The 24,888-nt window shown below is 45.2% G+C and overlaps 1 protein-coding gene across 1 annotated transcript; it reads left to right on the forward strand.

Moving 5' to 3' along the window:
* Window positions 1-10,752: 10,752 nt before the first annotated feature.
* LOC115087352 (ADP-ribosylation factor-like) lies at window positions 10,753-12,241 on the forward strand. Its single transcript, XM_029594461.1, has one exon. It carries the CDS (start codon window positions 10,999-11,001, stop codon window positions 11,566-11,568), a length of 570 nt encoding a protein of 189 aa, XP_029450321.1. The 5' UTR covers window positions 10,753-10,998; the 3' UTR covers window positions 11,569-12,241.
* Window positions 12,242-24,888: the final 12,647 nt, after the last annotated feature.

A 24,888-nucleotide genomic window follows, 5' to 3' on the forward strand; every position in this document is an offset into this window, starting at 1 on the left:
ATTAGTTATTAGATACGCCACCCATTTTTCCTTTAAATGAACATGAAAAGTTTTGTCTTGAAGCAAACCTGGGCTCACTCACCAGGAAAAAGACACATGACAAGAACCTCCCATAGCTACCACAAATGAAACTGAAGTGTAATCTGAGATGGAAATTGTCCCTATTAGGGATTCCCAGACCCTGTTAAATAATTTCTCCGAGATTAAAAAATAGTCCAACCTGGAGTAGTACTGGTGTGGCTTTGAGAAAAAAGTATATTCATGCTCCCCAGGGAGTTAAATCCTCCAAACATCTTGCAATCCCTGTTTTTAACACAAAAAAAAATCACATCTTGCCCTTCATCCCCTACCTTAACCTCTTTTCCAGCCTTGCAGTCAATCCTTCTATCTGCAACTATATTCAGATCCCATCCAACCACTAGAGCATAATCTGGATAGCCTAGTAGCTTAGTCATTATTGTTACAAACAAATCATTTGGCGCATACAAATTACAAAGAGCTAATTTTTGATTGTTTAGAGAACCCAATACTATCACGTATCTGCCCTCATCATCCTGAAACAGCAGTTGCTTATGAATAAGGATGGCTATACCTCTCTGTCTGCTGGAGAAAGAAGAATAGAAACATTGGCCAACCAGTCACGCTTCAATTTAATATGATTTGGGGCCATCAAATGGGTCTCTTGTAAAAAAAACAATCTGGCATTTTAACCATTGAAACATAGTTCATTCTTATTGCCTAAATTATTCCAGCTACTCTTCTTCTCACCCAAGTTCAATTTTCATAGTTCATTTTGTCTCACATCCAGGATCTCCTGGACTTGGTAGACTGGGTCTTCTTCAGAGAAAATTTCAAGAGTCTTGGGTGGAGTACCTTGAAACGCAGAAAGCACCAATGGCTTTAGTAGTGATACATAGAAGGCGTTATGTATCCGTAAACTGGTAGGAAGGCATAAATGATAAGTTACAGGCCCCAACCGCTCACTGCTGGAGAATGGTTGTTTCGCCGGAGGTGGACCCTTGGACCGAGGTGGAGTTGATGCTACCCGTAGGAGGGATCCATCCTTTTTTGTGATGAAAAAGAACCCTGCACCAGTAGGGGAGGTAGAGGGGGGGAATGAACCCCTTTGCAAGATTCTGCCGGATGTATTCTGTCATGGCCTTGGTCTCGGGAAGAGACAGAGGATAGGTACGCCCTCGGGGGGCATAGTCCCAGGTAGGAGATCAATGAGACAATCAAATCTCCAAGGAAGTGGTAAGAGGTCTGCCTTCTGCTTCGAAGTTTGCATAGGGAGCAGGTATGCCTGAGGAAGTGGTCACCAGAGGAACCACTGGTGGGGGCGCCACTTTCTGTAGACAAGTCTGGTGACAGGCGGAGCCCCATTCTGTCAGCTGGAGAGACCCCCAATCGAATTGGGGGGATTGACGTTGGAGCCAAGGTAGTCCCAGAACTGCTGGGTGGATGGATTTCTTTAGAACCAAAAGTTCAATCTCTTCGGAATGGACAGCACCAATGAGAAGTCGAACAGGCTCTGTGGATAAGGAGACTCGACAGGGTAACAGTTCTCCATAGATTGAAGCAATGCACAAGGAAGTCACAAGAGGATGGGTATTGATACCCAAGAGTTGATCTAAATCTTTAAGAATAAAGTTACCACCTGCTCCGGAATCTACCAGAGCAAGGATAGGAAACGATCCAGAGTCCCAGATGATAGTAATAGGCATGGATAGTTGAGGGGCCGAAGATGTTGTGCCCAAGTTCAGGACCCCAATTGAACTTAGGCCAGGAAGTTTCCAGAATGGACTGGGCAAGTCTGTAGGTGATAGCCAGGTGCTCCGCAGTACAGATACAGGCCTGTTTGTCTCTGCCAGAGGTACTCTTCTGAGGACAGACACCCATGACCCAATTGCATGGGTTTGTCTGTCTTAGCCAAAGCAGAAGTCCCACCAGTAGTGGAGTTGGTAGCAGGGGGCGAGTGAGAATGGACCCAAGAGGGTTTCTTGGGCATCTGATTCTCACGGTGACGCTCTTGGAGACGATGGTCAATTCAGCCAGTTAGATCGATAAGATCCTCGAGAGAGAGAAGCAATTCTCATGCTGCCAATTCATCCTTTAGTTGTGAGAGAGCCCGTCCAGGTAGATAGCTCCCAGGCAGTCTTCCTGCCAAGCGAGTTGAGACGCTAAAGTCCAGAATTCAATGGTGTAGTCAAAAAGGCTTCTTTGGCCTTGCCGAAGGTGTAATAGGCTAATACTTGCCACAGCATGCCGCCCAGGATCATCAAAGGTTCCCCGGAACTCAGCCACAAACCGAGATAGTTCCCGTAGGAGTGAGTCCGATCGCTCCCATAAGGGAGAAGCCCACGCCAGCACCTTTCCTTCTAGGCGAAACAAGATGAAGGTGACCTTGGTTAGTTCATCTTGAAAGATGAAGGGTTGAAGAGCAAATTGCATGTAGCACTGGTTAATGAACCCTCTATACAATTTGGAGTCACAGTTTAAATGAGGCGGGGCTGGCAGGGACAGTAAGGATCTGGAAGAGGAAGTAGACGGCTGAGGCGAAGAGGAAGCCGTCACTGGAACTGGGTTGCTGGACATGGCATCTAGCCATGTATGCAGATGCTCTAGGGAAGAGGCCAGAGCCTCGAGAAACTGTTGCTGTTCTTGTACCTTTAAGGACAGGCCAGGTATAGCCTGGAGGGCACGCGGCTTCATCGAGTCCATAGCCTTTGCAAACTGTTGCGCCGGAGGTGGACCCTTGGGTCGAGGTGGGGTTGACGCTACCCGTAGGAGGGATCCTACGGGTCTCCACCATCGGCAGGCGGAGAGGGATGATGGACGGAGGCCGGCTGGTGCTTCACCAATACCAGCCCTCATTCCCCGTGGGTTGAGCCTTTGGGTGCCGGGGCCGGCTGGACTTAGGTGGCCTCTGTCGGTGGTTGTCGATGGAAGGATCGAGGTCAGCCCAGAGGCAGCAACAGGAACAAGTATCAGTCTGTACTGGATGAGACAGAGTCCTGCAGACCTGGGCACCAATAGGAACACAGTCTGACAGGGGGCGCCCGAGCAAAAGCAGGCTGAAGCCTGAATAAGCCACATCCAGGACAAGGACTGAAGAGGCATCATTGACCAAGCTGAGTTCAGGGCTGGCGGCAATCTTGAAGCAGTGGCAAGCAAAGCTGAGGTCTGGAAGAGGAGAGAAGCAAGTGCATCGTCAGACGAAGCAGAAGTCCAGGGCTGGAGACAGGCAACGGAGTAGTCGGGCAATGCAGAGGTCCGGAGATGGAGAGAAGCAACGGAGTAGTCAGGCAATGCAGAGGTCAAACCAGGTCAGCAGTCCAAAGGGAAGAAGAAGGAGCAGGAACACAGGAACGAGGAAACAAGAACAAGGATACTCAGGATCAGGAACCAGGAACAGCAGAAGCAATGAGCACTCAACAAGCGAGGGGACCTGTTGCAAAGGCAATCTGAGGAAGCGGGGCCCGGCCTTATATACCGGAACTCCACTGATGTCATCATCCGGGGCCTGTGGCTAGGTTCCCACCGCGGGCCCTACTTAAGGTCTGGCTGTGCGCACTTGCCTAGGGAGGGGTGCGGCACTGGTTGAACGGCATCTCTCTGCAGGCCATGCAGAGAGGCCCGATGCGGAGCACCAGGAGCAGAAGCAGATCTGGAGGCACGAAGGGTGGCCCGAGGATGGAGCTGGCAGCCCACAGCCGCCAGAGACGAGGGACCAGGCACTGGATTACTTTGAAAGAGGTGAGGGAGCCGAGCCGCGGATCTGCTGCGGCCGGTGCACGTAACAATGCGTCTTGGAGCCAGCCTCATAGAAGAAACTCGAAGACGAATGTGGCGGATGCTGAGCCACACCCGATCCCCTGGGTTAAACGATGGAGCCGGGTGGTGATCTGAACCACTTCCTTGCACAACATCCAAGAAGTGGACTCTCCTTCCTTGTTGAAGTAAAACATTGCGACTTGGTTGTCTGTGTGGATCATTACTGTCTTTCCCCGAACGAGGGAAGGTGTGGAGTGTGTTGCCAATGGCTCAAAACTCCAGGAGGTTGATTTGCTGCACCTGCTCCCAAGCGGACCATAGGCCCTGATTCTGAAGCTGGGCTAGGTGGGTGCCCCATCCACTGTTCAATGCATTGGTGGTGAGAACTATGTGATGTGCAGGGGGGTGGAGGAGCACTCCCGCAGTGAGCATCACTGGGCTTAGCCACCACTTTAAGTGGTGGCTAAGCCCACTGTGCATGAGGACGACTTGGCTGGATAGGAGGGTGCTGGAATTAGTGCCACTGTGACTTCAAGCTCCACTGCAGTCGGCACATGTGTAGGCAAATGCGCGGAACTACATAGATAGGCGCTGCCATGTGACCTAAGATTGTCAAGATTTGTTGAGCGGAGGCATTGGTGGCTCTCCAGAGATGAGCTGCCAGGGTCCAGAGGGTGCGAGACCTGGTTTCTAGAAGGAAGGCTTTGTCCAGTGCCGTGTTGATGCAGGCCCCAATAAACTGCAGGGCCTGAGAGAGTTGCAGATTGGATTTCTCATAATTGATGAGCAATCCCAGATTGTCCAAGCAGCAGATGGTCGTCAGTAGGTTGTTGCATAAGGTGGGAGGATTGGGGGCGACTAGTAACCAGTCTTCGAGGTAAGGAAACAGCTGGTTCCCCTGTTTCCAGAGATGGGCCACAGCTACCGCTAGACATTTTGTGAAGACCCTCGGGGCTGAGGAGAGGCCAAAGAGGAGCACTTTGTATTGGAAGTGGCATCCATTGGCCTGAAAACATAGGTATCGCCATGACACAAGGTGCATAGGGATATGGGATTAAGCATCCTTGAGGTCGAGCGAAAACATCCAATTGTTGGGGCGGAGGAAGGGCAGGATGGAGTTGAGGGAAGTCATCTTGAATTTCTCCTGGGTCAGGAACTTGTTGAGAGATCAGAGGTTCAGGATGGGATGCAGGCTTCCTTATTTCTTGGGAATAAGGAAGTATTGGGAGAAGAATCCTTGATGATACTGGGTGGCAGGGACTCTGCGGATGGACCAATAAAGAAGCAGCTTGTTGACCTCTTCTTTCAGGGATTTGCTGCTTAGTGAGTCGACCTGTTTTGTACGTAACATGAGGAAGAGATGGTATGGACTTGAAGTTTAGAGAGTAGCCTTCCTTGATTATCTTGAGCACCCAACGGTCAGAGGTGCTCGCTTCCCATGAAGTGAGAAAATAAGAAAGTCTCCTTCCCACTGGTAGCGGTAGAGGTGGCCCTGCCATCTCTAAAAACCTTGAGGACATGATTGCTGTGGGGGACGTTGATATGAGCGGTTTGGCCGCTGTTGGGGTGGCTGTGTCTGGGCCGGTGGATAAGGCTGTGAGCGGAAGGAAGGGTATGGCCTGTAAGTACTCCTTTGGAAGTAAGATTTCCTGTACCCAGGATAGTAACGTCTGGTTGATGCAGGATTCGAGGGCGTCATCAGCGACATAACGGCCACTTTTGCTCTTTAAGCGTTGCCACTATTTCACGCAACTTGTTCCCAAAAAGGTTGTCAGGAAGACATGAGAGGTCCGCTAACTTTTTGTGCACATCTTCTCTGATTGCACTGGTGCTGAGACATGCGAGACGTCGGGCTGCAATGGCATTCCCTGTGGTTCAGGCATATGTGTCAAAGGCCTTGTAGTTGTATGGAGCAAGTGCTGGAGGCCTTTCTCCAGGTCATGGAACTGGTCAGGCGGGTGGTTATCCAATGAAAACTCTTGTAGAAAAGGCTTTAGTGATTGCAAGCACTCGTATAGATACTGAGTGCTTAAAATTGGTGCTGTTGGATCTTTGCATTAAGCATGCCGGACTGAAAGGCCTGCTTGCCAAAGTCACCCAGGTACTTGCAATCTTTCCCTGGAGGGCTGTTGGAGTGCAGCCCTGTCTTTTTAGCTCTTTGCATGGCCGATTCAATGACAACCAAAGCATGAGGAAGCTGCAGGACATTATAGAAGGGCGATTGCCGCATGCAGAATTTGAGGTCAGTCTTGCAGGATGGCAGTAGCCCAGCGAAGGGAGACTCCCACGCTCTGGTCATCACTACATCTAAGACAGTATGTGAGGGTAAAGCTGTGGGCTCCAACGGCACCTAAAAAATGTTTTAGTATGCCGAGGATCTCTGGCCAGGGGACTGGTATCTTCCTGGTTTCAGTGTTTAGCCGGGTCTCTACCTTCTCCACGAACTTCGAATAAGAAAGATCCTCCAGGGGGGAGACCGGCTCAGGTTGTTCCTCTGGGGGATCCGACCAGTAGCCAGTTGAGGAGCCCAGTGAGGTGGATGGAGGCTGATGAGGTGAGCCTTCCCTGGTTGGGGAGCCGTGGGAGGGTGGGCTGACAGAATGGGGTTCCGGGCTGAGGCTGTCCTGTGGTGACTGTGGAGCCTTGAAAAGGGTAGGGGGCCGTGCCCCGATGGAGCACCTGTCTGTGCCTTGCTGCTCCACCGTCAAGAGGAAATGGGACAAAATCATGGAGATCTGGGACATGGCCTGGGAAGCCAAGGTGTTCTGGACGATAGGCGTTGGATTCTTGTGGGTACCCTGTGGTGGTATTGCCACCAGAAGAATGTCGGAGTCTGGACCCCGAGGACAAGACCCTATCGGAGCTTCTGCAGGGGATCGCTTGTCCCATAGGTGTGATGTATGGTGCTTGCGATGGGAGGTGGAGGACAAGCCCAAGTAGATCCGGGAAGATCTGGAGGATCCTGTGGACTCTTCATCAGAGGCGGGGCCCATGTTGGAGTCTAGTGGGTCCAGGAGCGGAGCCCGGTCTGGATGTTCCTTGGCGCCCTGATCTCCCACTGCTGGAGGCTTGGCGAGTGGGTTGCGTGAGGTTCCAGGATGAGACATGCATCAATGGCGTCAGGCCTGGCACCGTTTTGCATTGGTGTGTCAACGCCTTTTTATGCTTGGAGGCATGCTTCGATGCGTGGTTGTGCATCCGATGCTATGATGCACCTACACCAGTGCGTAGTGCATCGTGATGGTGTGTCAGTAGGTCGGTGATCACTGGCGCCGGCGACCGCATGGGTAGCAGCAACACATCTCCGGAAGCTCCCTGCGTCAAGGTGATGGGGGCAGAGGAGGCCCTTCTGTGCTTGAAGGACTGGCTGGTTTGACTGGGTCTCGGAGATGACTGGGCAGACCTTGCACTGGGGGCATCTGAGCCCAACGCCGCCTCCTTGAGTTTGGTGATCCTCTCGACCCGTTGTCACTGGGCCCGAGAAGACATTTAGCCACAGTCTCTGCAGGCGGCCTGATCATGGTACAGACCGAGGCAGATGTAGCATCGGAGGTGTCCATTGGTCGCGGGCATGATCTAGCCGCATTGGCAAAATCTGAAGCCAGGCGGCCGCGGCATTGAGGCTTTCTTCGGGGGGGGTTTTTTCAGAGAGAGCAAGCTCCGCGTGTGACCGGAAGTGCAGATGACAAGGACTGAGGCAAGCCGGGAGCTGCCCAGGAATCTACACGCAGGCGCACTCACATAAAAACTCTATGTGCTAAGAGAAGCTCCACAACCTGGCCTCCCGAAGGACTTCCCAGACAGCAGGGCTAATTCATTCCTGCTTACCTACGGCAAAAGATAAAAAATGAAGCAGATTAATATTTTAATAAACAGAATTTACTGTCATTTGTTCACTCATTCACACACATACACATAGAACTGAAATTTCTAAATCCTTGGGGCTAACTCTGAATATTGCAGTTAGCCTGATACCTTATCCGGCTAACTTAATTCCACCCAAAAATGCCCCCAGAAAGCCTCCAAGTTATCCAGCTGTTTTATCTGGCTAACTACTTAGCCAGATAACTTGGAGGTGGTCAGCCAGTGGAGATTTTCAAATCCTACCATTTGCCCAGCTAAGTCTGAACGTAACTGGACAAATGGTGCTGAAAATAATGCCTTATAATGCTTTTTTCTTCCATCCCCTGCTCAGCAACATTCCTTCTCTCCATACCCATCTCCTGCCTAGCATGCTCTTCTATTCCATCCACTAGGAATCTTCTCCCCTCCCCACAAACTGCAACAGTGTTCTCCTCCATTCCTACAGTCAGAGGCAGCAAACTGTGCTCCTCATCCCTCCTTAGGCCGGATGCCTGCATGCAAATGCTGTGGCTCCCATGCTCTACAGCACATCTGCATCTACACAAGGGTCAAGAAGAATGGTGGGACGTGCTTTCATCTACTCTGGCTTCCAGCAGTGGTGGGAGGGGGCTTGAAATACAACATTGGTGGAACCAGATAGTGGGTACTTGTCTGGGGAGGGAGGTGGGACTTGAAATACCACATAAGTAGCATGTGCTTTGGCATGCTCTTTCTTCCAGCAATGTTGGGAAGCCTTGAAAGGCTGTATCAGCAGTTCTGAAGCTGCTCCTTTGATAGCCTAAAATTAAGGTGAAAGGACTCTAACTATATACAGTGAAGAAAGCAGCTTAGAGAGCACAGATACTCCCTCTCTCTCTCGCTCATTCTCACACACTCTTCCTCACTCTCATACATACACACTCTCACTCATCCACTCTCACATGTTAACAATTCTCTTCCTCCAGAATGCACACGCAGTAGCAACAACTTCAGCGCATGCAGCTGACAAGACTCCTCTTTCCTCCCAGGATATGGGCCGATACTGCTCCTCCTCCTCCTTTCTTCTGGTCATGCAAGCCAGAAATGCTCCAGCACCTTCTTCTTCCCACACATTCAGGCCCACGACACAAATTCCTCTTCCAGGCCCACACAGGCGAGATGAACAAGGAGTTTCAATTGTTGCAGTCCTGCCCTGTTGTGCCACCCCTAAAACTGTAGCACTCTAGGTGGCCACCTAGTGCTTCTGCTGGCCCTGCAGTCTCTCCCATTTACTACTCCCCACAGTGTTGCTCCCTCTCTACTTCCCACCCTTTTCAGCATTTTTCCTATTACTACCCTCTTCCAGTTCACTCATTCCACCTTCTTTCTCACTCACACCCATCTTCACTTCCCTCACACTCTCACCCGTTTCTTTTCTCCCACTCACCCCACTTCCCTCTCATCCCCTCATTCACTTACTCATCCCTTCCCTGTCTTCTCCCTTTCTTCTCACCCCTTCCCTCACTCATCTTCTTCCTTCCCTCAACTCCCTTCTCACTCTCCATTTCCCTCCCATCTTCTCACTCACCCCTTCTCTTTTCTTCCCTTTCCTCCCATGCTTTCACTTCCCTCTACCCTTCCAACTCACCTCCTCTTTCCATCCTTCCCTTCTTTCCTCCCACCCTCACACTCACCCCTTCCTTCCATCCTTTTTCACTCAATCCCTTCTCTTCTCTTCCCTCACATTTACTCTTATCTCCTCCCTTCTCTTCCTGCCTCTCAGTCACACCCTCCTCCACCAGATCTTTGTTTTCTTCTTGCTTACAAGAGAACCTCACTCACAGTTCATCACCCAGCACCACTGTGAGGTTGCCTTCCTGCCCACAGGGCCTGGCAATCCCAACAGCCCATTAATTATTTAGCAGTGCTGCTGCTGCTGCTGGAGTCTTCTTCCTATCCATGGTGTACGGGAACCCCATGGACATGTCATCATTTTGCAGCACTGCTGCCACCACTGGGGTCTTCTTCTTGTGTACGGGGTGTGGGAATCCCACAGACACATCAATATCTTGTCTTATATCTGAATGCAAGGTGAGATGACTGCTGCAGGGGTGTTTTGGGGGAAGACACTTGCTGCCTACCCTCAATTTTGCCACCTGAGGAGGCTGCCTCACTCTGCCTAATGATAGAGCTTCCCCTGGCTGTGGCTAGGCTAGACAGAAGGGGGGAAAGGGTTAAAAATGAGAAAAAAAAAAAAAAGCACTCTGGCTTATTGAGAATAAGGGCTTATGATTATGAAGCACTAGTTCTTGTGTCTAGATGTGCTGGGGTTGTTGAGGGTATGTGGAGAAAAGATGAATAAAGGTGTGTGTGTGTGTGTGTGTGTGTGTGTGGTCAGGGTGTGGTGGTGGTGGGGATGTGGATGGGCATGTGTATGAGCAGTAGGTGTGTGTACTTTGGAAGTATGATGAAGGTTCTTCAGTTATTTTTTTACCTGTCTGCCTCTGTTGCTATGGGCCAAACTGCTGGAAAAGTGAGATTTGATCAACATTCTGCGTAATTGTTTTCCATAGAAAATAGGGATATTTTTGGGAGGTTCAGTTCTCTGAACTTGCTGGTCCAATGTTTCTGTTTTCAAACTCATACCAGATATTCACATTTTCTTCTTGCATGACAAATTTGGAGAATTTCTGTCCTTGAATTGTTATGCCTTCAGATAGGATATACTGATCCCTTAAAAAAAAAAAAAAAAAACCATTCCAACATTTCATATGTCGGAAAGCATAAAAACATATTTTCAAACCTTTGATGTAATTATTTGTCTTTTCTTCTGTCTTTCTCACTGTCTTCTGTCTTTCTCACTGTTTTCTTATATCTTTTCTTCTGTCTTTCTCACTGTTTCTTATATCTTTCACCTGATCTACCGCATACGACTGCAGTAATTAGCACTACTCACGTACTGCTTTCAGTAAACTAAATCCCTGGGTTCGCTGACGGCTGCAATTCAAATGTAAGAAACTTTATTAGTATGACAGTTTGTATATGTATTGCTACATACAGTAGACAAAGAATGCACTTCCTCTTGCATCATAACTGCCTGTACCAAAAATAAATCAGCTGGAACTTCCAGCAGCGTGCCTTCCAACACAGCACGTCCAGCTAAGAAGGAAATACTTCTTTCTAGGCTCCCAGCAATTACTACAAGAGAAAGCAGGTTTAGCCAATAGGAGCTCAGCAGTGAAATCTGAGCCATCAAAATATCAGCACGTGAAACTAGGAAAGAGCAACGTCAGGCTAACTGTGCTCTATATATAGTCAGAAAAGCAGGTTAGAGATAGCACAGAAGCCAGAGAAAGAAAACGCCAGAGAAAGCTGAAACCCTGAGAAGACTGGCAGGACATCATGGGTCTTCTACTCAGCAGAATCCATGAAGCTGTGATGGGTTTCTATGGCTTGAATGCTCGGATCCTGTTGCTGGGGCTGGATGCTGCTGGTAAAACTACCATTATCTATAAACTGAAGTTAAATGAGACGGTCACCACTATCCCCACCATCGGCTTCAACGTAGAAACGGTGGAGCCCATCAAGAATGTGACCTTCACTGTCTGGGATGTTGGTGGCCAACAAAAGATCAGAACCCTATGGAAACATTACTTCATCAACACGGATGGTCTGATATTCGTGGTAGACAGTGCAGACTCGGAAAGGTTCATTGAAGCCAAATCGGAACTGGAAGCTATCTTGGAAAATGATGAGATGAAGGGTGTACCCTATGTGGTCCTCGCCAACAAACAGGATCTGCCTGGAGCCAGATGCCCCCTTGAGCTGGCAGAGGAGCTGGGGCTAAGCAAGCTGAGAGGACATGAATGGCATGTGCAGGGCTGCTGTGCCATCAATGGTGCTGGACTGGTGGAGGGAATGGAGAAACTTTCTGCAATGGTGAAGCTGCGCAAAAAGTCCAGAACATTCTGAAAACAGTTCAGAGGAAGTGTCTACACTCTGCACTGCAACAAGACTTTTTCAGATTGTGCACTTTCAGAGACAATCAAAGAGACAGAAATTCAGATCACGTGGATGAGGTTATGAAATTCTGTTTACACCTGCAGATGTACTTCAGAACTCAGGCAATTTCAAAGAATAAAGATGGATAACAAACTAGAATGATCATTGTAATCGTACCATGAAGGCCTTCCCAATCATAACACTTTTCTTCTTTTTACCGATGTTATACTCACATATGTTAAAACATTCAGGTTTGTTCAATCTGTTATCAATTTCATTATTTGTATGTGATTTTGTCATTGTAGTAAGTATGGAAGGTGATGTATATCTTAGAGTCTACATAAGTGATTATTAATGGCTCACTAATAATCACTTGTTTCTGTATTTTATCCAACATTTGTTTGCTTTTATATGTTATTATTTATGATTGTGCACATTGGGGGATATAAATAAAATATGCAGGGAATGTTTTTACAGACCCAGTTTCCATGCAGAAATGAAGGGATAGATTTCTGTACTAAGGGTTAAAAAATTCTATAATGATTTTGAAATTGTGGCACATTTGCATACAGTAGCATACCTAATATTAACACAAAATGTATTTTATAGAAAATATTTGTACTTTTAAACACTTTAATTGAAAAATAAAAGTGTTAACCTTTTCTTGTGTTCCCTGCTGTATGTTCCCATTTCATTACTTCTTTTTCTCTATTTAACTTAGCTCCCTTTTTATATTCTTTATTTTTCACTGCTTTCTTCTTTTTTATGACATTACCCGCTCCCACCATCACCCAACATGTTTCTCCCACTCCTCCAGTCTTTTCTCTCTTCCAGATTCTGCTGTCCTCTATCCTGGTAAAACCTCCTGTCTTCACTCGTGTATCTTGTGTACTCCTGCCTATGCATTTAAATGTACATTATAATTTTCTTAATCTGAACTCACCAAAATGTTTAGCATGCAAGCTAAATTTGACTTTTTGAGCAATTCATTAAATTAATGAGATGCAGTGTATGCACATGATAAAAGGTACATGCTAAATGGAGAGTGACTCTATAGCATGTACCTGAGCTGCATCTCAAAGTCCCCCATGCTATCTGACTCAAAGTGAAAGGGTCAGATAGCACAAGGGGTTTTATTGCTTTAATACCCCTCTTCCATCCATTCCTCCAGTATGCTTTCCTACCGTTCTAGAAGGTCCCCTTTTTCACTGGCAGGAGGGCTACAAAACCATCCTGCTGGCACTTCAAATTCTCTCTCTCTTAATATGATCAACTGATCTCCTCTCTTTCCCTCCCATTCCTCTCTGCATATTCTTCTTCAATCTGGCTGGCCAGCAGGAGGAGACTGGCACGTCAGGCTTAAGGTTGCCAACTGTCCAATTTCTTCCGGAGTGTAGGGATATTACGTTTCATGTCCAGAAGACAAAGTGAGGGCTAAAATGTCTGGAAATAAGTCTGGATTTTATTCCTTCAAGATTTGTGAATTTTCTTATCTGCTGTGGAGTTTTTCCCCCAGTTGATTAGCGAAGTGGAAAAGGTGCTGGTCTTCCCCAGCTGTAGAGGGAGCTTTACATCGAGCTGGGTGGGGGAAATCAGATGGCAGGGCAGTTCATTCCTGCGCTCTCTCTGCTTGCTGTGCCCACTGCTGCTTTTTGCTTCTGCAGGCATGCCCTGGTTGGTGGCACATTCGGCCGCCCACTGTCAGTCATAGAAAAAGGAGAAGGCCCCCTCAGCATCCTTGGTGCAAAGAAAAAAAGAGGCCTAGCACTGAGTTTGTGTATGCGAGAAAGAGAGAGTGAGTTCATGGATGTGTGTGTGTATGTGTGTGAGAGAAATAATGAGTGAGAGTGAGTGGACGGTGTATATGTGTGAGTGAGTGTGGATGCAAGTGTGTGTGTGATGTACCATCTGTTTATATATAACAGAAGAAAGTTTGTGTGCCCTCCCCCCCCCCCCCCAACTAATTTATGACAGTCTCAGGGTGAGTGGAAAACAAAAGCTACCAGAAATAGAAAGTGGAGAATTTTTAAAATCATTATTAGTTTTAATTAACATAATGATGGCAAAAAAGGACCAGATGGCCCATACAGTCTGCCCAGCAAGCTTCTTATAGTACTATCCATTGCTCCTTGCAGGATATCCTCATATTTCTCTCAAAGGTAGTAACTGCCGCTCCATGTAGTTATCCCCAAGCCTTATGATAAAAGTACTAATATTTATAATCAATCAAAACCAAGCAACTGTCAAACCCATAAATTTTCTTGATAATTCAGAAAATGCTGCTTGATGTTCTTTGCTTTGGGACTTGGCCATAGACGCTATCCTCTGATTTTTCCCTTATGTCTACTTGTTAATTCAGACAATGCCACTTGACATTCTTTGCTTTAGGACCTGGCCATAGAAGTCATTCTGTGCTTTTTCCCTTAGTGCTAGTATCTCAGACCTTAAAAGTCAGGGCCCATGTTGGTTGTTGTCCCTATCCAGTTCTGTCCACCCCCCGCCATCAAAGCAGAGCACGATGTTATGTCAAAAGCATCAAGGCTATTATTTGAGAGTAGTAATCCCCATGTTTTCTGTTCAGGGTAATAACTGCTGCTCTGTGCAGGTTACCCCATCACACCCTCTTCTTAATTTCCGTCCTCTAACATTTAAGGATCCACAGTGTGTATCCCATGCCCTTTTGAATTCAATGACTTTTTATTTTTCTTCACCTGCTTCATAAGGGCATTCTAAGCATCCAACACTCTCTCTGTGAATAAATATTTCCTGATGTTGGTTCTGAGTTGTCCCTAGTTCTACTGTTTCCTTTCTGAAGGAAAATGTTCAAATTTTGTGCATCATTAAAACCTGTCAAGTATCTGAGGGTCTGTATGATATCTCTTCTGCACCTCCTCTCTTCCAGGATATATATATTTAGATCTTTCAGCCTCTCCTCATATGTCTTCCAGTACAAACCCTACACCATTATGTTCACCCTTGTCTGGACTGCCTCCATCCTGTCTCTATCCTATTTGAGATACATCTCTAGAACTGAACATAGTACTCCAGGTGAGGCCTCACAAGGACAGGTACAAAGGCAATATCACCTCCTTTTCCTGCTGGTTATTCTCTCTATGCAGCTCAGTATTCTTGTCGCTTTAACTAATGCCTTGTCACATTGCTTGCCATCTTCAGATCACCAGATACTATTACCCCAAGGTTTCTCTCTTGGTCCGTGCACATAAGTGTTTCACTCTCCATCAAATACAGCTCTTTCAGATTACCACACCCCAGATGCATGACTCAGCACTTCTTGGCATTGAATCCCAGCTGCCAAATCTTCAACCACTCTTCAAGCTTTCTTAAATCAGTTTCATTCTCTCTCCTTCAGTCATGTCCACTCTGTTGCAGATCTTCGTATCAACAGCCAATAGACAAACTTTTTCTATTCCTTCCACAATGTCACTCACAAAGATATTGAACAGTATCGGTCCCAAAATCATTCCATTTGGCACTCTGCTTAACACGGTTCTCTCTTCAGAGTAGGTGACAGCCTCCATTACACGCTGTCTCCTATCAGTCAACCAGTTTGTAATCTACATTTATTTTATTTTTATTTATTTATTTAAGTTTTTTATATACCAACATTCAAGACGGTGGTCCCATCATGCTGGTTCACAAGAAACAAGGGTGAAACTTTACCATTTAACAAAAGTGCAGAAAAGCAGTTACATATAACAAGGAAAACAATAACTTGGAATGAGAAGGGAAATGAAGATTAGATAGTAAAATATATGTATAAATAACATTGTGAGAGGTGGCTATTAACGCTAATACTAGCGGAGCTTGTTGCATGAAGGGGGATTAGATGGGGTTGGAGTTAGGAAAGGCCTGCGTGAACAGCCACGTTTTGAGTCTTATCTTGAATGTTGAGATGTTGGGTTCCATTCTAAGATCCGGGGGAATGGAGTTCCATAATGTTGGACCGGCTGTGGAGAATGCCCGATCTCTAAGCGTGATGTGTCTGGTAGTCTTGGCTGGAGGTACTTGAAGTGATCCTTTGTAAGCATCTCTTGTCGGTCTTGTGGAATGGTGTAATCGGAGGGGAATATGGAGATCGATTGGGGCTAATTGATGGATGTTTTTGAAAATGGTGAGAATGGCCTTGTAGATTATTCTGAAGTGGATGGGCAGCCAATGGAGGTCCATCAAGATAGGTGTTATGTGTTCTCTTCTCCTGGTGTTGGTGAGTATACGGGCGGAGGCATTTTGTACCATTTGTAATGGTTTGGTGTGTGATGAAGGGAGACCAAGCATGATGGTGTTGCAATAGTCCAGCTTTGCGAAAATGATTGATTGTAGGATCGTTCTGAAGTCATGTGTGTGGAAGAGAGGTCGTATTCTTTTCAGCACTTGGAGCTTGTAAAAGCAGTCTCTGGTGGTTTTGTTGATGTTAGCTTTCAGGTTTAGGTGATTGTCAATTTGAACTCCTAGATCTCTCACTTGTGTAGTGCTTGGTACGGTAGGATGAGTGTATGTGATGGAGCTGTTTTCTGGAGTGATGAGTAGAAGTTCCGTTTTTGATGAATTTAGTATCAGGTTGAGACTTGTAAGAAGTTGTTTGATATTTTGGAGGCAGGATTCCCAGTGCAACATTGTTTTTGCGAGCGATTCTTCGATGGGGATCAGGACCTGAATATCGTCAGCGTAGAGAAAATGTTTGAGATTGAGGTCAGTGAGAAGTTTACATAAGGGTAACAGATAAATGTTAAACAAGGTAGGAGACAGGGATGAGCCCTGAGGGACTCCTACGGCTGCGGGGTGTAGAGAGGATTCTTTATTATGAATCTTGACCTTATAACCTCTGTTGCTGAGGAAGGTTCTGAACCATGATAGGGCAGTGCCTGAAATACCTATGGCTGATAATTGGTTGATGAGAAGGGAGTGATTGACCGTATCAAATGCAGACGAGAGGTCGAGTAGTATCAAAAGGAAGGCTTGTCCTTTGTCTAAGCCTAGGATGATGTGGTCAGTCATAGAGATGAGGAGGGCTTCCGTGCTTAAGGTTTTACGGAATCCGTATTGTGATGGAAATAGAAGGTTGTTGTCTTCAATGTGGTTTGAGAGTCGTGAATTTACCAATTTTTCCATTATTTTGGCTAAGAATGGGAGGTTAGCTATCGGTCTGAAATTGTTAGGATCGTTTGGGTCGAGATTTGGTTTTTTGAGAAGGGGTTTGAGTGAGGCAAGTTTGAGGTTGTCCGGGTAGAGTCCTTGTGTGAGGGAGCAATTTATGATGTCTGCCAGGGATTTGGAGATAGATTCTGGGATTGCTAGTAGTAGTTTGGTTGGGATGTGATCCGAGGGATGAGAGGATGGTTTCATTTTCCTAAGAATTCCTTGGATTTCAGCGGATGAAGTTGTGTCAAGTTCTTCTAACCGAGTGTAGTTGATTGAGGGTTGAGGAGTAGTTAGTGGAACAGTGGGGTTCGTGGGGAGCTGCGATAGGAGAGTATTGATTTTGTTGTTGAAGAAAAGAGCTAGTTCTTCTGCTTTTGATTGAGCTTGGTCATGTGTAATCTCTGGTTGGTTTACTTGTGTAAGGTTGGCTACATAGCTGAAGAGGGCTTTGGCATCGAAAATAAGGTCGTGTATCTTCGAGGCGTAGTAGTCCCTCTTGGATCTTAGGGTGTTTGATTTGTATTGATGCAGAGATGATTTGTAGATTGAAAGGGTGATGGTTCCTGGGTTTTTGCGCCATTTAGCCTCATTTTGTCTTAGTTGGAGTTTGAGCTTTCTTAATTCTGCTGAGAACCATGGCTGTCTTTTGGAGGAATTCTGGTGTGGTTTTTTTGTAATAAGAGGGCATAGCTTGTTGGCTATAGTTTCGGTGATTGTGTTCCATGATCGAAGTGCTGCGTTCGGATCTGTAAGGTCCAGTTGGTGGAGTAGTGGAGATAGGTGATTATTAAGGTCTTCATGGGAGCAAGTTTTCCTGTATTTGAAGGAGGGCAAAGGAATGCGAGCCGGGTTGGTATCTTTTATAGAGAATGAAGTAGTTATGAGATAGTGATCTGACCACGGGACCTTTGTGCAATTAGGTGTAGAAACTGGCTTGATTGCCGTGTTAACGAAGATCAGGTCTAACGTGTGGCCGGCTTTGTGGGTAGGTTTATTAACTATTTGAGTGAAGCCTAGCGCTGTGAGAGCGGTGAGGAGAGTTTCACAGTTAGGTGATGGGGTAGGGTTATCAACGTGCATGTTGAAATCCCCTAGAATGATGGCTGGTGAGTCAAAGTTGATGAGGGAAGAGGTTAATTCAACCAGTGGTGAGGCATCTGATTCCAAGAGTCCTGGGGGTGTATATACGAGAAGGATTTGTAGTTTGTCTGAGGTGAAGAAGCCGAATTCAAGTTTTGAGTTGGAATTGGATTGCTGTAGCGAGAATCTGAGGTCCTTTTTAGTTGCTAGAAGAATGCCTCCTCCCTTTTTTTTATGACGAGGTAGCGAGAAGAAGTCGTACGCCTCTGTAGGTAGTTGATTAATTATTGCTGTGTCTGCTGGTTTTAACCATGTTTCCGTAATTGCACATATCTCCGGTTTTACATCGATGAGGTAGTCATTCAATATTACAGACTTTTTCGTAAGGGATTGAGCATTGAAGAGGCTTAAAGAGAAAAGGGTGAGGCCTAGAAGTTGTGTGGAAGTTGTGTTTGCGCCTGATGCGCCTACAAAAGTACGCGAGGGCGCCCTTTTTTAAAATCTACCCCATACCCTGTATTCCGGTATCCATGCCAACCTGTCTGACCCTTTCCTGTGAGTCACAGTGACTCACAGGAAAGGGTCGAATAGGTTGGCATGGATACCAGAATGCAGCTTATCTGCGCTGACATTTTGTTAAATGCACTGAATGCAGCCAAGTGCTCTCTGAGGATTTTACTGATGAGCAAGCACTATATATACTTCAGCACGAGGCATGCCACGCACTTTCTTTGCAGGGGTGGTGTGGGGAGGTGGGCTTTGTGGAAGTAGGCTGCATTGAGAGCAATTTTTGCTAGTTAGGAAAGAGAAAAAAAGCTAATTATTCTTTATTTGGCTGCAGTGTCTGTGCCCAGCTAGCCCTGTTTGTGTTTGTTTGAAGCAGTTTATTATTTAGGTGATCTGACTGAGACGCTGTGCCACAGAGAGAAGCAGCTAGCAGTGCCATTTTTTTTCATTCACCCTCTGCTGGGCTACTCTGCAAACAAGCGCCATTAGGGTGTTGTGGCTGGGAGAGATATATTTTCATCCATTTTCCTGGTGTGCCAACAATTCCAGCTTTTTTAAACTGAGTTTGTTTAATTCAAGTCACTTAGTCTCTCTGTGCACTGGGCTTCAGTGGGCAGTGGGTAGTTTAACAGACTGAACTTTATTATTGGGACGATCTGTACAGTCAAGTGTCCAGTCTGCCTCTTTTGTGCTTACAAGCAAGCTGCGTGTGTGTGCACACCACATACGTTAATTAGTGCATAGCACGGCACCGTAATAGTGGGCAGTGGGTAGTTTAACAGACTGAACTTTATTATTGGGACGGTCTGCCTCTTTTGTGCTTACAAGCAAGCTGCGTGTGTGTGTGCTCACCACACACGTTACATTAGTGCATAGCAAGGCACTGTGACAGTGGGCAGTGGGTAGTTTAACAGACTGAACTTTATTATTGGGACGGTCTGTGCAGTCAAGTGCCCAGTCTGCCTCTTTTGTGCTTACAAGCAAGCTACGTGTGTGTGCACACCATACACGTTACATTAGTGTATAGCAAGGCACCATGACAATGGGCAGTGGGTAGGCACTAGGCAGTGACATTAAATCCATAATGGCAGGGAAAACTAGATGTAGTTGAGTGATTGGGACTGGCAGAGGAGGCACTTGAAAATTCTCGTTTGTATATCTGCTAACTCCACCAGATTGTAAAAGACCAGTGAGAGCTCACTGGCTGCCAATGGAAATACCCCACTCTAGGGGCGAACCCATTCTATGGAGCCCTTTCCTGCGCAAAGGAAAGGGAACTCTCCCCAGGGCTCTTGTTTGAATATTTGCTACTACCACCAAAATCTGCACCCGCAGATGCTCCACCCCACCCAGGCATAGTTCATCATGTTTCAGGTCCTAGCACCTGTGTTAGACTCCCTGGTCCCTGTTTCAAGACGGGTCAGGTGCACAATATGCCCAGTTGACAGTCCCGCCACATGTTGAGCCTCATCTTTTCTTGCTCCCTTGTCTTTCCCTTATCAACACCACAGCGACCTGACTACCTCAGCTCTGCCAGCCTATCTTGCCCCTATCAACTTTCTGCCACTCTGCTTTGCTGCCAATCACCAGATGACTCAGTCATCTCCTTGTGGTGTTCTTGCCACTATCATGGTTCCTCAGTGTGTTGATGCTAGTCTTTCTGCTTGCTATGTTCCCCCTTCATTGTGCTGTAGGATGTCGATGCCACTTGTCTTGCCGCTTTGCCTGTCGTGCTGCCTTCGAGGGTTCATGCAACTGTTATCGGTGCTCTGTTTTGAAGCTGTGGTGTGTTTTTGACACTCTCGCTGCTGCTTTGTGCCTCTGTTAAAGCACTCTTGCCACTTCTGGTACCCCTTTGCTCCTTTACAGTGCCTTAGGCTATTCATGCCACTTTGGTGCCACTTTGCCACAGTCTAAGTACCTTGGAGCTCTTTTGTTGTTCTGATGATTGCTCCCCAGAAGTTTCATCAAAATTGATAATAAAACCCCAATTCTGCAGCCAAAAATAGGCTGCAAATCCTTCCCCCATCAACTTTAATGGGAACCGGAAAACGAATGCATATATCAATGTATCGGGGCGCCATTGCACGAATGCAACGAATACACCCAATGACGAATATGTATCCCAAATGCAACGAATACTTTCTGGCTGCACATCCCTAGTTTCCAGCTTCCTCTTGGTTACCACCCTTGTAAAGAGGGATCACAACCGCACCTCTCCAATCTCGTGGCACCACTCCCGTTTCCAGGGATCTATTGAACAGGTCTTTTAGCGGAGCCACCAACACATCTCTGAGCTCCCTCAGTATTCGTGGTTGTACCTCATCTGGCCCCATGGCCCTATCCACTTTCAGTTTACTTAGCTCATCCCTTACATTCTCTTCTGTAAATGGAATTTCATCTACCCCCATCCCCATCTACGGTCTTATCAACCAGTAAATGTCCTTCTCCAGCGTCCTCTTTATTGAACACAAAACTCAAGTATTTGTTTAATAATTCTTCCATTTCTTCGTCACTCCCCACACATTGCTCCTCATCATCTTTTTAGTTTCTCTATACTACTTCGGGTCTTCCTTCTATCTTTGATATATATGAAAAAAGTTTTGTCACCTCACTTTACTTCTTTGGCAATACTTTATTCTGCCTGATTTTTCTCTTTCCTGATTTCTTTCTTCTTCTCTTTCAGCTTCCCAGATATTTTTCCCAATGTTCTTCTTTTTGGGATCCTTTATACTTCTTGAATGCTGTTCTTTTTGCCTTTATTTTGTCAATTGCCTCCTTTGAGAACAGGTCAGTTTCTTTTTCCTTTTACTTTTGTTTACTTTTCTAACATATGGATTTGTTGTCTTTGTAATAGCTCCTTTTAATTTGGCCCACTCTTGTTCCACCTCACCTATTTTCTCCCAGTCTTCTAGTCCTTCCAGGTACATCCCCATTTTGATAAAGTCTGTATTTGTGAAATTCAAAACTTGTGTCTTTGTGTGACTTATTTATATCCTGTTTGCAGTATCAAGCTATACTATCTTATGATCACTGGTGCTCAGGTGGGCACCTCCCTGGACATTAGAGACATTATCCCCATTAGTGAGCACCAGGTCACCCTCCCTCATGGGTTCCATTGAAATTTATTTGAGCAAAGCCCCTTGAAGGACATCCACTATCTCTTTATTTCTATGCTCCGATTAACCTAGTACATTTACTTGCTAGCAAATTGCTTTCCATGAAGCAGTGGTGGTCTATGGAGGGACTTCGCTGTGAGGTGCAGCTGGTGGATCCTGACTCCTCTTGTCTCTACTTATTTGAGCAGCTGCTGGAGGAGTGAGATCTCTCTAACCATCATGTTTTTGCTTATCTTCAGCTCCATTATTATTGTCATAGTTTGCACACAGGTGATATCTCCTTACTTGTTTTTACTGATGAGGAGGAAAGCTTCTTTGAGACTAATAAGACCATAAGAATATGCCATACTGGGTCAGACCAAGGGTCCATCAAGCCCAGCATCCTGTTTCCAACAGTGGCCAATCAAGGCCATAAGAACCTGGCAAGTACCCCAAAACTAAGTCTATTCCATGTTACCGTTGCTAATGGCAGTGGCTATTCTCTAGGTGAACTTAATAGCAGGTAATGGACTTCTCCTCCAAGAACTTATCCAATCCTTTTTTAAACACAGCTATACTAACTGCACTAACCACATCCTCTGGCAACAAATTTCAGAGTTTAATTGTGCGATTTAATTTGTAGATTGATTTCATTGATGTAATCTTCTTGATTCATGACAACGACAGAGCCTCCTTTATCAGCTGGTTTTATTATGTATTTAGAATTGTTGGCCATGGAGCGAAGTATGGGGCGTGATCTCTGATCCAAATTATTCTTATATTTTTCATTGCTGTTTTCCAGTTTCTGTACTTCTTTAAGAGCTAATCGGTGAAAAGTGTCAATCAAGGGGTGGATGGGACCAGAAGGTATCCAAGTTGAAGAATTACTAATGACACATTGAAGACAAGACCACCTACTGCAAACTGTCTAAAAATCCGACAGAAGAATTACAGAGAACTATTAAACATCATACTGATCAGGCAAAAGAGAGAGGTTTTTTTTTAACTCAGAAAGAATACAATTTTTTGAATCCCAAACATCCAACAGTATCAACTATATACATTCTTCCTAAAGTACATAAAACTCTCACTAAACCTCCTGGGAGACCTATTATTTCCTCAAATGAATCCTTGTTAGAACCATTATCCAGATTTGTGGACTGTTTTTTGAAAGAATTTGTTCCATCAATTCCATCGTATATCAAAGACACAAGTCAGTTTTTAAGAATTATTGAAGAAATAAAAGATGACATTAAAGACAAATGGTTAGTCACATTTGACATCAAATCCTTATACATCTCAATACCTCAGGATGAAGCTCTGAAAATCATAAAGATGTATTTGGATGAAAGGATGAGACCACATAGGATACCCAGTGAATTTTTATTAACACTTGCCACCATTGCCTTAACAAAAATTTTCTTCATTTTCCAACAGAAATACTACCAACAAATTTCTGGCACAGCGATGGGGGCCACCATGGCTCCCTCAATAGCCAATTTATTTATGGCAGGATTTGAAAGAGAATGGATATATAATTCACCATTTTTCTCCAGAATTTTTCTTTATAAGAGATACATCGATGACATCTTTATTCTTTGGAGCGGCAGTGAAGACGAACTATTGCTGTTCGCAAAATGGATTAATACATGTGAAGAAAAAATTCAATTCACTTTAACTTACCATTATTCAAAGATTTCATTTCTCGACGTATTATTGGAAAAGAAAGAATGTGGGGATATAGTTACAAGTGTTTACAAGAAAAGCACGGACACGAATACCACGTTACATTACCAAAGTGCACATCCGTTGCCTTTGAAGACTAGCCTAACTTTTTCACAATTCTTGCGATACAAGAGAAATTGTTCAGATGTTAAGAATTACAGACATCAATCAATACAACTAATTCAAGATTTAAAGAAAAGAGGCTATCATAAAAAAAGCATCAGCAGTGGTTTCAAGAGAGCTCTTTATTATGACAGAGACGCATTACTTTCTTCTCAATCCAAACAAGAAGATGCTAATATGGTTACTTGTGTCACTAAATACTCACCTTTGTCGAATAAAATCACGCAGAGTATGCGAAAACATTGGCATTTAATTCAAATGATCCCAGGATTAGAAGATCTTGAACTCAGGGCGGCATTCTCTCGAGGGAAAAATTTGAAAGAAATTTTATGCCCGTCCACTTTGAGAGATAAAGTGGTTAGTTCCAAGACCTTGGATGGTCAAACTCTGCAAGGCCATTATAAATGTGGTCACTGCAGAATTTGCAGTCAAACCATGGAAATAAAACAATATACTTGTCAACAAACGGGCTTTACATACAAATTTCAACATTTTATCACTTGTCAAACCAACTTTGTCATCTATATAATTATTTGTCTGTGCCAAAAAACCTATATCGGTCAAACAACAAGGAATTTAAGTTCCCGCATCAGTGAACATAAAAGCTGTTTAAAGAATAAAAGATTAACAGCCCCTATTGTGGAACACTGTCTCTCTAAAAACCACAAAATACAAGAATTAAGATGGTTTGCAATTGATCATATCCATCTGGATTCAAGAGGAGGTAATCGGGAAAAATTACTTTACCAAAGAGAACAGGAATGGATTTTTAAATTGGGTTCTGAAGAGCCTAATGGCCTCAACAGTAAGATCGAGTGGATCAGTTTGATACGCTAGTTGCCACATATGGTCAGAAATTTAATATATCAAGTTGTAGATTCATTTATCAATTTAATTTTCACGGTCAAATGGACATTTAATCATTAAACAGAAGTTTCACGTAAGAACGTTTTTTACGCCCAGACGTGATTTCTGATTGGTCACATTTCAAAGTCAGGGAGTGCTTTAAAAGATGTAGCCATTTTTGTTGGCAGTATTGAGCCCGAACATTCAAAGATTGAGAGAGAATCGGGAGTAAAGACCAACCACAAATTACTTCTAAAAAAAGTTGACAAAGGAAAGTTATCGTATTTATTTTATTTATTTATTTAAACATTTTTATATACCGGCATTAGTTGTGGACATCATTCTGGTTTACAGTAGAACGGGTTAAGCTTAGAAATTACATTTTAACAGAGAAGTCAAAACTGGGAAAAGGGGGTAAAAAGGTAGCTGAGAAAAGACAGAATAACAAAACGTGTTTCCTCAAGGTGAGGAGAGAGAGTATAACAAAACATAGTTCCTCAATGTGAGGAAAAAATGAGTAGACGCAAAGTGGTCTACTTTGGAAACGGAGTGATAGCCTTTTATTCTGGGTAAGCTTGCTTGAACAACCATGTTTTCAATTTCTTTTTGAAGTTGTTCATGCATGGTTCGAGGCGTAGGTCCGGCGGTAGTGTGTTCCAATGAGTTGGACCTGCGATCAAGAGCGCACGGTCGCGTGTGGAGGAGAGGTGGGCTGTTTTAAGGGAGGGCACAAGTAGGGTGCCTGTTTTGG

Source organism: Rhinatrema bivittatum, chromosome 3, assembly GCF_901001135.1.
Source record: "Rhinatrema bivittatum chromosome 3, aRhiBiv1.1, whole genome shotgun sequence".
Lineage (NCBI taxonomy): Eukaryota > Metazoa > Chordata > Amphibia > Gymnophiona > Rhinatrematidae > Rhinatrema > Rhinatrema bivittatum.